This window comes from Cynocephalus volans, chromosome 2 (genome assembly GCF_027409185.1).
Source record: "Cynocephalus volans isolate mCynVol1 chromosome 2, mCynVol1.pri, whole genome shotgun sequence".
Taxonomy (NCBI): Eukaryota; Metazoa; Chordata; class Mammalia; order Dermoptera; family Cynocephalidae; genus Cynocephalus; species Cynocephalus volans.
The window spans coordinates 15753210-15767126 of record NC_084461.1 but is presented as its reverse complement, the minus strand read 5'-3'; the positions used below and the strand labels follow the sequence as shown (position 1 = coordinate 15767126).

At 38.0% G+C, this 13917-nt stretch overlaps 1 protein-coding gene across 1 annotated transcript in view; it reads left to right on the top strand.

Moving 5' to 3' along the window:
- The window catches only part of MYO10 (myosin X), a 206684-nt gene that overhangs the window by 121541 nt on the left and 71226 nt on the right, over positions 1–13917 (top strand). Inside the window, exons 10-19 of the mRNA XM_063085311.1 lie at positions 1265–1394; positions 2843–2961; positions 3826–3972; positions 4135–4235; positions 4357–4423; positions 4961–5053; positions 5489–5557; positions 6076–6158; positions 8515–8623; positions 10909–10989. Coding sequence (XP_062941381.1) covers positions 1265–1394; positions 2843–2961; positions 3826–3972; positions 4135–4235; positions 4357–4423; positions 4961–5053; positions 5489–5557; positions 6076–6158; positions 8515–8623; positions 10909–10989 — 999 coding nt within the window. The remainder of the gene's footprint in view (positions 1–1264; positions 1395–2842; positions 2962–3825; positions 3973–4134; positions 4236–4356; positions 4424–4960; positions 5054–5488; positions 5558–6075; positions 6159–8514; positions 8624–10908; positions 10990–13917) is intronic.

The following is a 13917-nucleotide window of genomic DNA, read 5'->3' as shown; positions in this document are numbered from 1 at the left end:
GTATAAATGTTCCGGTTTCAACAATCTTTAAGTTTATCATTGAGAAATTTTTTTGCTAATTTAATAGAAGTGGTCTGAGATTTACTTTAATTTGCACATGTTTGATTTCTAGGAAGGAAATTACTGTTCTGTGGATTTGCGTTTCCTCCTGTGAGAAGTGCCTGTTGTATTTTTGTTGTTCATGTATCTTTTAGTAGAGCTTTTAATTTCCCCTCCATTGTTTGTCCTTTCTTTCTGGCTTCATTGCTTTTTCCTTGTAAAGAAATTAAACTTTTCCCATTTTAAAATTCCCAGTTGTTTCCTTTTGCAATTGCTGTTGCTTCGAAGTGGTGCTTGTTTTCCTGTTTCCCAGTCTGCTGTGGTCATTTTCTGTTCTCCTTGCAGGTCGTTCTCATCGGTATTGCCAACAGTTCGTCCTCAGCTGGGACGTGCATGTGTATGTGTGTGTGGTTTTCTTTTTCTTCTTAATAGCTTTATTTCTCACCAGAACGTGGCTCCTACGTCACAACAGAAAATGAGTGAATCTTCGATATGATTCGGAAAGCACTTGGCTTAAGTTGTTCCGATACTCGTTGTTGTGGGTGCTTCCCAAAACAGCCCATGTCAACGTCCACTTACTATCTTGAGGCCAAGATAAGAGTTTAAAAATTCTTGAGAGAAATTAAAAACAGAGATGTGTTGATGTCTAGGGAAGACAGATCCAGATCTATTCACATTTTCCATCCATATCTACTATAAAAGGAGAAAAAGACTTTCATAAAAAAAAATGAAGTTCCTGATAGAGAATTTCGTTCCACCTATTTGGGTCCCGGTTTCATTTAACTATTAAGACAAGGTCCCCAGGTTCACACTGGAGGAGTCTCATGAAGTGCCACTTTTCTCCCCTCCCTGAGTCTCCCCCCACCAAACTTTTATGTGTAAAGAAAACAATAAGTGTTTTGTTATGCTTTGATATCTATAGAAATAGTATTTTTAAAAAATCACTGTCATTACTGTGACTCCCTGAAGTAATGCTTTTGTACCACAAATAGGAGGCTTGTTTATAAGGCAGATGTTTATCTTTATTTCATTGATTGGATTGTCTTTCTTTTATGTGTACCTGTGTAAAGGCTGTCATTTTAGAAGTGAGAGGCTATGTATGCATCTGGTTTTTGTTTCCTTGCCTTTAGAACAACCCCTAACAATCCTACTGCACCATAAGCGTTTTTCATGTTCTTCAGCAGGAAAAAACAACATAAAATTAAAAACGTTTCTTCTCTTCCAGACGGCAATGGAAGTAATGCAGTTCAGCAAGGAGGAAGTTCGGGAAATTCTGAGGCTGCTTGCTGGGATACTACATCTTGGGAACATAGAATTTATCACTGCTGGTGGGGCGCAGGTTTCCTTCAAAACAGGTAAGATCCTGCCTGCTTTCTGTGCCTTTTTCCTCATAGGAAACTTCAACCTAAAATATGGACTGTCTGGCCTTTTGCAGAAAAAGTTTTCTGACCACTGCTATAAAGAGCTACAGAATTTTAACTGTTTATGACATGACGTGTCAATAAATGGTCAAAGAGTCTGAGAAGTTATTACTGAATTGGGAGGGCATCTCTGTTCTTGTTCTTATTAAGGAACAAGGAAAATGGGCTAAATAAGTGGAAATAAGAGCAACAAGGATTTGATGTAGGAAAAAATATCATAAGTTCGGTGGTGTAGTATTTTGCTCTCATTTTCTGTGGTTACTGAGGGGTGGCGTGTAACTAAGACTGTTAGTTTTGTAAGTAGGAATGCTGGGTTCATAGCCCAGCTCTGCCACAGGCTGGTCCCTGTGTGATTTATCCCCTCAGCACTAGTGACTTCTCATCTGTAGAGTGCCTCAGAGGTGTGTTGTCAAAATAGAGTGAGTTAATAACGAGGTTATTTCAAAAAGTTCTTGGAAGAATAAAATTGAAAGATAACACGACTCTTTCCATGACCTTTTTGAAGTACTCTCGTACAGATACAGCTGTGTTAGTTGTCATTTTTCTGGAGTGATTTATGTATTTATTTTTTAAACTTTTCTGGTGGAAGTAATGGAGGAAGTCATGGAAGCTAGGAATTGGATAAGTTCAAGTTCAAAATGGCTCGAGAGGGGCCCAGTCCTGTAGGTCAGTAGTTTTCAAACATTTGGTCCTACCTAGTACCTCTTAATAATCTCAAAAATCATAGCACTCCAAGGAGCTTTTCCTTATGTGGCTTATATCTGTTGATGTTTGCCTAATTAGAAATTAAAATTGAGGCATTTAAAAAATATTAATCATTTAAAAATAACAGTAATAAACCCATTGCATATTAATATAATTATTGTGTTTTTATTTAAAATACTGTTTTCCAAAACAGAGAGAAGTCAATGAGAACAGTTACATTGTCTTACATTTTTGCAAATTTCTCTAATGTCTGACATAATAAAAGACAGCTGGATTCTCATACCTGCTTCTGCATTCAATTTGTGGAGATACCTTATGTCATGTAACGTTGGGAAACTTTTCTGTATACTGGTGAAAGAGTGAGAGTTTAAAAGCAAGTAACATCTCGGTATTATTAATGAAAACAGTCACAACCTCTGACAGGATCTTGGGGACCCCATGAGGTTGCTAGACCATACTTTGTCCAAGCACTAGGTTCTGTGCTACTAACCAGAATTCCTAGGTAGTGAATAACTTAGCAATAAAATGTGTGTTCTGTAAATTCTGCCTGAGGGATTCAGGAATGTTCTCTGCTTCACGGTGTTGCTGTGTGTAGTTAGCTTTGAGCCCATTTGAGGTCCAGTGGCCTGTTTCTTCTTGGGGTGTGGGTCCATCTTTGCCATATTCCTTGTTTCCAGCTTTGGGCAGGTCTGCAGAGTTACTTGGGCTGGACCCAACACAGCTCACGGATGCTCTGACCCAGAGATCGATGTTCCTCAGGGGAGAAGAGATCCTGACACCTCTCAATGTTCAACAGGTACACATGCTTTTCCATCAGAACTTACCTTGAAAGTCCTGGGTTTTCAGATCCATGGCTTTAATTCGAATAAGTATCTACAGTGAACTGTTCAAATGACCTTGGTTCATGATTAAAATTGAGATGATATCCAAGTGTTGGGAATAGACAAAGCTGTTGAATTGTTTTCTAAGAGACCGTGTAACATAGTGTTTAAGAGGACAGGATCTAATGCAGATCACCTGAGTCTAAGTCTTGACCCTTCCACTTACCACTGTCTATTCTTAAGAAATTTATTTACTGTGCCTCAGTTTCCTCCTTGTAAGACAAGGATAATTATCATACCTAATTCATAGGATTCTTGTAAGGATGAAAACGACCAATACATGCTTAGTATTTAATGTCAGGTACAGAGTAAGCACTAAATAAACATTAGCTATAAGAATGTGTTATTATTTTTATTATAATACATGAAAACAGGCAGTGGTACATTGTATCTGTTTTTGCCTCTGCTACTGCCTTGAACCAATTGATATGTGCTAGCCCTTCTAATATGTTTCTTAATTTGATAAATACAAATGCTAACCATATCATGGAGAAAACCTTTATGTGTTCTGAGTAGAAAAGAAGAAGATGATAGATAATAAAAGAAGCATAGAGCCCCAAAGAGTTTTGTTTATGTGGGTTTTACAGATATCTGAATAAAGGATATACTCGAGCACACTTTCTTTAGATATCTACATTTTCCTCGATGGTATTGATTTACTGAACATTGGGGGTCCAAGTGCAACCCCGGTGTGGCGTGTCTCCTGGGTGGGGCAAGGATGGACATGCCTGCTTGGGCTGCCGCGGTCACCTGTGTGTTTGGTGTTTCCTCTCCCGCAGGCAGTAGACAGCAGAGACTCCTTGGCCATGGCACTTTATGCACGCTGCTTCGAGTGGATGATCATGAAGATCAATAGCAGGATCAAAGGCAAAGATGACTTCAAATCTATTGGCATCCTCGACATCTTTGGATTTGAAAACTTCGAGGTAGGCTTCCTCAGAGTGGGACCCATGAATTCCTTTCTATCCATTTATTAGTTGCTATTAAACAAATCACTTGAAACAAACTTTTATTTTATTTTTTTTTTGCCTTTTTTCACATTTAGGTGTAATAGTGCACTAACATTGTGGAATGTTTTCTCTCCTTAGGTTAATCACTTTGAGCAGTTCAATATAAACTATGCAAATGAGAAACTTCAGGAATACTTTAACAAGCATATTTTTTCTTTGGAGCAGCTAGAATATAGCAGGTAAGCACTCATAGGATTCCATTTCAAGTTTTTTTGTTTTTGTTTTTTAAATCAGCAACCACGTTAGATAGTTTTAATGCTTCATTTTAATTTAACTTGGCCCCTTTTCATCATTCTACAGGGAAGGATTAGTGTGGGAAGATATTGACTGGATAGACAATGGAGAATGCCTAGACTTGATTGAGAAGGTAATGGATTGTTGAAGAATGGTTACAGTCCCAGGGGTGCCCAGCTGGGCTGATTCATATTTATGGGAACAAAATAACTTGTGTGAACACGCACATCAAAGATGTGAATGTTTAGAACACAATGGACCATTTGGAAACATAAGTGTAAATGTGCAAGGTTGAATTTAAATACTTGGCTGCTTCAAAACCTATTGTCTCATTGAACTCATAGTTCAGAGTCAACAGTGTGTGAATTGGCTCACTGAGATCTAAATTCAGCAGCAAAGCCTTGCCAGTCCCAGTAGTAGATATACCAGTTGTAAAAGTTTAATCCATAAAATTGTAATGGGTTCAATTTTTTAAAACATTCATGCAGAATTTAAATTAATTGGTTTTCTCCGTAGTGTATCATTCTGAATTTTTCTGTCTAAGAAATTACTGTGCCTTTTCCTTAACCACTAACTTGATAGAGAGTGGAGAGGAAGGGAGCCCTGAATAGTTTCACAGGCATATTCAACTTTTAACTCATTCATTCAGTCTTTTTCTTCTCTCTTCTAGAAACTTGGCCTCCTGGCCCTTATCAATGAAGAAAGCCATTTTCCTCAAGCTACAGACAGCACCTTATTAGAGAAGTTACACAACCAACATGCTGTATGTGAAAACCTGCCAATTCTTAATTATGTCTGAATAGCAAATGTGTGGATTAAGATCACATTCAAGATGTTTCAATGCTATTGGTCCAATCGTGGTTTCAGAAAAATTAAAAATCCATTTAATTTTTCTGAAACCAAGGCTGTTCTATTACTCAAGCTAAATTGAAATAAGCCAAAGGGTTAGATTTGGGGCTACTTGTCAGACTATTCCTAAGTTTATTTTATGTGTAGAGTACTTAAAAGTTTAAACCTACTGGAATGATACAGTCAAAAGTTACGTGGTTTTGATAAAATGCATCCGAAGCTATGACCTACAACTCTGATATGTGGCAGGTTTTGAAATTGTTTTCATTGTCTGTTGTATTTAATTTTCTCTAAAAGTCAAAGGAAATCAGTGATTTGAAATAAGACATTTGCATTTTTTTTTAATTAGAATAACCACTTTTATGTGAAACCCAGAGTTGCGCTCAACAATTTTGGAGTGAAACACTACGCTGGAGAGGTAACTTCTTATTAAGATATTTATTCATATTGACCATTTGATAACCAGAGGAAATGGTACTCATTCACAAGCCAATCATAAATTTACTGAAATAACTTCTTTTCATGGGTCTGACTTTTATTATTATTTTTTTTTTTGTCTTTTTTTTTTTTTTCGTGACCAGCACTCAGCCAGTGAGTGCACTGGCCATTCCTATATAGGATCCGAACCCGTGGCGGGAGCGTCACTGCGCTCCCAGCGCCACACTCTCCTGAGTGCGCCACGGGCTCGGCCCTGGGTCTGACTTTTAAAGGAGTCACTTAGGACCTGAAATTGTTCTTTTGATCAGTTCTCCCCTCTCCTCTTTTTTTTTTTTTTTGTCTTTTTCGTGACCAGCACTCAGCCAGTGAGTGCACCGGCCATTCCCATATAGGATCCGAACCTGCGGCGGGAGCGTCGCAGCGCTCCCAGCTCTGCACTCTCCCGAGTGCGCCACGGGCTCGGCCCACTCCCCTCTCCCTTTTATTTTTGAAAACTAGGTGCAGTACGATGTCCGAGGTTTCTTGGAGAAGAACAGAGATACCTTTAGAGATGACCTTCTCAACCTGCTAAGAGAGAGCCGGTATGTCAGTCTCCTCCCCGAGAAGTCATTAGCAAGCTAATTAATATTTGCGAAAATGCTTTCAATTCACAAATATAGAACAAATGACTATTATGTAAAAAAATTGATTCACTGTTATCTTCGTCAGGCAATATTTCATCAATAAGATAACTCGAGATATAACAGTAGCAGTAACAACTTTTAATGAGGTAGCGAAATAAACAACAAGCCCATGAATAAGGTACTAATATTAATCCTGTTATGCAGATAAGGAAACTGAAAGTTGGACTTGCCCATCGCCCCTCAACTGGTAACCATTAAGTTGGAGAACCTAGTGCTGATCTGGTCTGCTGGGCTCAAAAATCTAAGATTTTAACCAGTATGCCCTACTTTCTTCCCAGTGAGCGTAGAGCTATGTGTTAAAATTGATTTCAGCCTTGGTTTTATAGGACCCATGTCTGTAGAAAGTGTAAAGGATGTCAAGAAAAATAAGTCTTAATTCAACTAAAATTATAAATTTATTACATTCTTTTTATGCATTCATGAATTTTAAATTTACACAATTAAATCAATACTTAAGGAAAGCATGAAGAAATTTTTAGTGATTGATTTAGCTGTTTGTATATATTAAATCAGGAAGTGTCCTATTTTTAGGAGGCTTTGTGAGAGAGATGAGGTTTGGAAAAAAACTCGTGCTTGAAAACTTTCAATACCTTTGTCAGATCCAGCATGAATCTGTAACAGACACAAATTTTTAATATCTAAGGAAGGAAAGTAGCACAATTGTTAAAAACAAAACAAAACAACCTCTAATACTTAATTAGAAATGTAAATACCAGGTGGCTACCCTGTCCCTTCAATAGCTGTGAATTGGGGTGAATGGAACTAGTCTAAAGTAGCAGCTTAGAAGCTCGGAATTTATAGCGTTTGATCTTTAAACTTATTTTAACTTGCCCATGTGAAGATTCCCTGTTTACAACATTGTTGGCTATTTTATTTTTAGATGAGCTTTAAGATGTGTAAAAATGATAGATGTTCAAGAAATACCATAGCAGGTTATCTGTCAAAGCAATTTCATTATTAAAGTGGTACATTTAAATAAAAGCCCCGTGTTGGTTGTAAGGAGAAGCAGTTTGTCATAGGGAAAAGATCACAAGTCTGGAGACCAGCAAGATGGGGTTTTGCTGGTTTTGCCTCTGTCACAGAGTCAAGCAGTTTTGTGACTTGGGTGTAAAGAAGCTTCTGTTTCAGCCCCAGGTTTCCCTCTGCAAATGAGAGGCTTGGGCTGTTTGCTTGCTCCACACTCTCTCCCGTTTGACATCTGTGATGTTTTAATGGAACCAAAGCATTTCTCCAAAGAGCTCAAAGCACAGTTGGAGAACTTCAAAGAGTGAACATTAAAGAATACCCTAGAATAAAAATGAAAAATGGTCGGGGCAAAGTGAGAAGAGACCGGGGAAAGGGCTGACATTGCCACTTGGGTGACGTGGATTCCTGGACATCCTCCCTGCCTTTCCTGGTGACAGTGAGGCCACCAAATCCCCCAGCTTTCTAGCGCATAATATCTTCCATGCAAGGAAGATAAAAAGCTATTGGAAAGCTGCTTTATTAATAGTGGCAATATATTTTACAGAACTTTTTAATAATAAGAACTTAAAGCACAGCCTTATTACCCCAGGGTCACGGGTTCAGATCCTTGTACTGGCCAGCCGCAAAAAACAAACAAACAAACAAACAAACCCAAAAGACCCAACATTAGCACTTACAATCTTTCAGACACCATATTTTCAGCCTTTTGCATACATTTTCTCATGTTGTTCTCACCCCAGTGTTAGGGGATGTAGTCTACAGTTATGCCCATTTTCCAGATGAAAAAACTGAGGCCTAGCGAGAAATACATCATCTTGCTCAAGTGACACAGCTGGGAAGTGGTGGAGGCAGGATTTGAACCCTAGTCTGCTCATAGAGTGTGTTCTTCAGGAGCACCTTTTTGTTGGTTAGCTGGTTGGATCTTTGCATCACCGTGAATTGGGCAAAACAGATATACCCCTTCCATAGGCAAGGAAACTGAGGCTCTCAGAATCTCATGTGGTGTTCTAGAAAGCAGATCACTCCCAAGCGGGATGCCACACTGGGTTGCTGTCATCTCAGTCTGCTTCTCTGCAAAGCTCTGGCACTCTGAGGGCTGGTGCATGTTTCCAGTGCCTCAAGCTCTCTGGCAGTGGTTGGTTTGAAATCTTTGGAAGCTGTCTTAGTTCTTCCGGCCTCCATGTATGACTTTCAGTTATCAGTGGGAAAGTGCCCTGTAATTACAGTAATCCGGCACCTAATAACGGGTGTGTGCACTTCACGATGCTCCCGCTCTCACCTCACACAGATTTGACTTCATCTATGACCTGTTTGAACATGTTTCAAGCCGCAACAACCAGGATACCTTGAAATGTGGCAGCAAACATCGGCGGCCCACAGTCAGCTCACAGTTCAAGGTTAGTTTCCACTGCCAGCTTTGAGGAATTAATCCTTATTGTGACTTAAAGGGGAATTGGGTATATGTGAGGTCTATGAGAATATTTATTTAATTTTGTTTCTTTATATATCATGCTTTTAAACCAGGCAGTGCTTTAGAAATAAAGCACACTTTTTTTTGAGTTAGAGGAAAACATATAGATCTTTTTTAAAAAAAAAAATAAGAAATAGGTACTTTAAGCTTTGAAATAACAGTTCTTCTCAAGAAAGTCTGTTTGGCCATTTGGGATCACTCTGGTTTGTATGTAGGAGGCTCATGTAAAAATAGGGTATATTTCTTCCCAGGTATGTTTACAGTATAACTTGGAATAATGACCGAGTGCATGTTTAAATAAGATTGACATCAGTTACCTTGTCCAGATGTCCAGAATTTAGGGAAAATAAGGAACATTCTTAATATATAAGCATTTTATAGAGTTTAGAGGTAGAGCATGTGAAGACCATTTCCATAACTTAATTGTCTGTTTTATCATCAAGAGAAAAATCCCCTAAACATGAAGGGTAAATGGAGGCACGTCAGTCTGCAGACATTTATTAAATCTGCCCTGTGCGGGGCTGTCTGTCTTCTGCTTCCTGATGATGGATGCATAGGTAGGGCTGCGTTCTGGGTGAGGTGTGTTGCTCGATGTAGTAGAAGAGCCAGGTCCACACCAACATGACTGGCAGGATTCAGTGGTCCAGTGTGAAGGGAAGTTTTGACCCAGGTAGGATATAATAATAGCCACCATTTATTAAATACCTAGTAGGTGCCAGTCATTGAGCTAATCACTTTATATACATCGCCTTGTTCATTCCTCATGTAATGCTATGCGTACATACTATTGTCCCCGTTTTATAGATGAGGAAACTGAGGTTAAGAGAAATGAAGATCCACTCAGTCCCTCAGAGGACTGAAGCTAGGATTTGGATTGAAACTTGGTGTGTCTGACTCTGACACCTAAGCTCTTAATCTCCCAGTGAAGGTGTTAGGTTTTCTTTTTCTAGAAGACTCATTTTACCTGCAGGTATCTTGGAAAGCTTTGCCGACATTTGGGACTTAAATTGGACCAGGAGTGAAAGAAATGGAAAAGGGTGGGCAGGCATTCCAGGTAGAGACAAGGGCGGGAGAAGTCCAGAGACAGGGAAGTGAGTCCTCTCTTAGGAGGCCAGCAGGACAGGGACGCCTTGTGAGAATTTAAGTTGGTACCAGAATATGAAGAGCTGTGAATGACAGGACGTTTTGTCCTCTGAGAAATCTTAGTCTTTTGAGTGGAGAAGTAACCAATCAATGTAGTGTTGTAGACAATCCAGTTTTCTTTAACAGCAAAATTGTAAGAGGGAAAAAAAATAGAGAAATAGAGGGAAAACCAATGGATTAAAAGAGACTTAAAAGTTGTATCAACTAACTACAGTGCATGAATGATATTTGCATTCTAATGCAAAAAATAAACAATTTAAAATTATGAAACTTGAGACAGTTGAGCATTTTAGTATCAAATGTGAGACCATTGCACAATTTAATATTAATTTAAATAATTACTGTTAAATCTGTTTAGGTATGATATTGTAGTTACATAATGTTTTAAACTTATTTAGCCCTTAATAACACATACTAAAATACTGGTGGATGAAATATGATGCCTGGGATTTGCTTTTCTACAAGGGGTGGGCATGGTATGTTTGGAGACAAGAATCAGATTAAATGAGATTATCCAGGAGCTGGAGCTGGTAATGAGGAATCTTTTTTACGCTTTTGTCTGCTTTGGTAAATATTAAAAAATTCTCCATAATAGCAAAACTTGAGAAAGAAAAGTAGCATTAAGGATTGAGCTGAAGTCTGTAGGCCTGGTGATTTCACGATAAGGGAAGGCTTGTGGCTCAAAGACCAGTGAAGTACTGGCATAGACTGTCATCTTGATGGAAATAATGAATTAGGAGAAATAATTACAGTGGAAAAGTGGTGATACTTCTCAGTTTTTCTGTACTAAACATGAAATATCCTAAGGTTGTTTGTTTGTTGACAGAATGGTTTTTTAAATTACACTATTTCAAAGAATCAATTTTGTATATTATGGAATAATTTCAGTTATAATTAATTGTAATATCTTATGCTTTGTTTTATATTAGAATGACAATTAAAAATAAAAAACTATTCCTGTGATTTATGTTTTTTTTATTCTTGTTTCTGATAAGTGCCTAGGGTGCTGAGAAATTTAAAAATGACATAATAAGAAAACTAAATCAACATACTTTTCCTTTCTAATAGGACTCACTGCATTCCTTAATGGCAACGCTAAGCTCCTCTAATCCTTTCTTTGTTCGCTGTATCAAACCAAACATGCAAAAGGTAAGATTTATGACAGTCCCGACTAGATCTTGTCTTCAAGGACACAGTCTCCTGGGGTGGTTACTCACAGATTTGGTTTCTCCAAAGTCCTTTCATTGTAGATGGTTGGAAATGGATACGACATTATTATAACCTGACATAAAATGAAAAAATTCCCTTTGTTCCTTGATCCTATTAGTCTGATTTTGAATGATGCCATTACACTTTAGGGAAATCCATTTTAAAAGGCAACATTGAGAGGCTTTTTTTTTTTAGTATTTGGTTTCAAATTTTTCAGACAAGCTGCAGAGTGTGATATGCCTTTTACAAGACATATATGTGTGTTTTTTGTTGTGGTTGATGTTTTTAGTTTTCTTTTCTTTTGCTTTATGGTTAAACATGATGCAGAGGCTGTAATCTAAGTAGTAATGCTGAATTTTAACTACTTTAATGAGTTTATTGTAACTAATTAGAAGACACCTTAAAGGTTATTGTAAATTTTAATGTCTAGGCTCTGTGATTTTAGCTTTTTAATGTTGTAACTTGATTAGAAACAATATGAGTTTAAAAAGGAGAAGCTACCTAAACGAAGAAAATATAGTACTAGATAAATGGAGTTGCTGAATCCAAAGCTAAATGGGTAACTTGCCTTAAAGTGTTAATAAATTTAAATTATTTTGATTAGGTAAATATTAGCCTCTTAGGAATCCTTTTTAAGGGAGAAAACCCCCAGAAAGTAGTAATTTCAAGAGTTCCCTCCTGTTAAAAAACTAGATGTCATCCTCATGAGGATTACAGTGAGAAATCAGAACTGAACTGTTTCTCATGAGACTTGGGTTATATTCTGGAAACTTTGCTGATTCTAGATCTTATTTGTCACATTGTTTGCCAATTGGTATTACATTGATTTCTCATTTATAGTTTAGAGATGTGTACTTATAAGAACCGCAATATTGAATTCTCTGGCTTCTACAGCAAGGCAAAATTGGACATCTCTTTAATGAAGAGTAACCTTTTCAGTTTGTTACCTTATGGTGAGGTGTGATGGTGAGAATTTGGCATTTGTATGACATAAAGTGGCTGAGACTGGTCTTCTATAGAAGGTCTGCAATGATTTAATGTGCACCATTCTGGTAGTGTAAGAAGTAGCTCATCTTTCCATTTTTCAAATTTATATGAAAATATATTAGGTTATCACAAAAATGGCAACATAAGCAGTATATAGCTTTTTATACACAATGTGTGAAATTAATAGAATATCTTTCTCTGTGTGTAGCAGTATGTCATGTAAGCTGGTTTATATTCCACTTGCTGTGCTTTGTAAACCCCAGTGGGCAGTGTTTATAAGACAATATCATTGAGCTCTGTGTTTCGGGTACACACCCCTGGGAGCTGCTCAGTCTCTGTCAGTGTTTTTTCCCCTTTTTATGATAGGGGTAATGATACCGTACTTGATCCTGCAGACATGCAAGGTATTTTTTTCAAAGTCTTGGTGCTGGGATGCGTCTTAGTTTTTGGTGAGTCATAGTTTGATTGGAAGCTTTTAATCCCTTCCTTGTGGTATGAAACATAATCGTGCAGTTTTACGATCATTGACATCTTAGATTCAGTGAGATGGAAACACACTCTGGCAGTGGTATTCTAAGGATAGAAATTTCAGTGTGAAAAATTCAGTCCCCAGTGTTTTTATTTTCTTTCTCAGATGGCACAGAGTTAGCTTTTCCCTCAACTGGTAATAGCTTTTGAAATTAGGCCTGCTTGAAAACACTTCAGCAGCCAGAATATTGAAGAAATTACCTCTTTTTTGAGGTTTATTTTTCCATGCTGAGATTTGATTGTACCTAACTGCTTTGGTTTTTGTATTTTAAAGAATGAGCCAACTTAACCTTATGTTTCCATTTGTTTTGGCTCTCGGCCCTTCACATCTCCTGACTTACTGCAAACACTGATTCATAACACACTAAGAGATGGGCTGTAGAAGACTTTGAAAAAAATCTTGGTGCCATTTTAAAAGCACCAGAAAGTGAAGGCACAGGCACAAGAGCCAGCCTGTCTGAGGCTGAAGAGGTAGGTGTGGTTTTAGATGTCACGATGTAATTAGAATATGGAGATAGGATGTTATGACCCCGTTAGCATTCACTTTGCTTCCATGGAAAATATTGGCCTGTTACTGCTGATTACGTTCTATGAAACATATGTAATCAACCCTCATTTGAAGTTTCTTAGAAACTTCTTTAGCCCAAAGATAGATTCTTCTAGAAATTTCACAGGGAGAATCTTGCCTGTCCTCTCTCTGGAGATGGGGAGTGTGTATTTCTAACATGGAGGGATGAGATAGTCTCCTCTCACCTTGTCGTCTTCTCCAGTTGGCTCATCAAGAAGCTTGGGAGGTTGTATTAAATATGTGCACATGGAGTTATTTTGTGCATCATTCAGGAACAAAGATTGTGGGTTTTGGCAAACTTTAGAGGTACTTTTTTTTTTGCAGGTTCTGTAACCAAAAAAGAGATGAGAATGGCAGCTGTAAAGTCTGTGGCCTAGAGAACTATGGCATTAGAAACACTGAAGTAGTAGCTGCTTTTGTGCTTTTTGGAGCTATTCGAGACTCCTGCATTGGCCCTGCCAGCTGGGGCACCCACCCCGTCTGAGGCTTGTAGGACAGGCTGCATCCCCTCCTGGGCAAGTGTTTGAAGCCAGAAGGGGCATTTGCACCTGAGGAATCTAGAAATCCTTTGTGGGTTTTTGTTATTTGGGTTATTTGTTATTTGGGTTTTTTGTGTTTTGTTTTGCAAGGCAGAGGCAAAAAGGGAGACTTTCAAGTGAACTGCTAGAATACATATGTCATTTCAGCCATAACAATGTGTGGACTTGTTTCTTTTTTAGAAACAGCGTTTTTCTCATCTTGGGTGTTATATAAAAGACACTTCACTAGTCTCATTGGGAAATCCT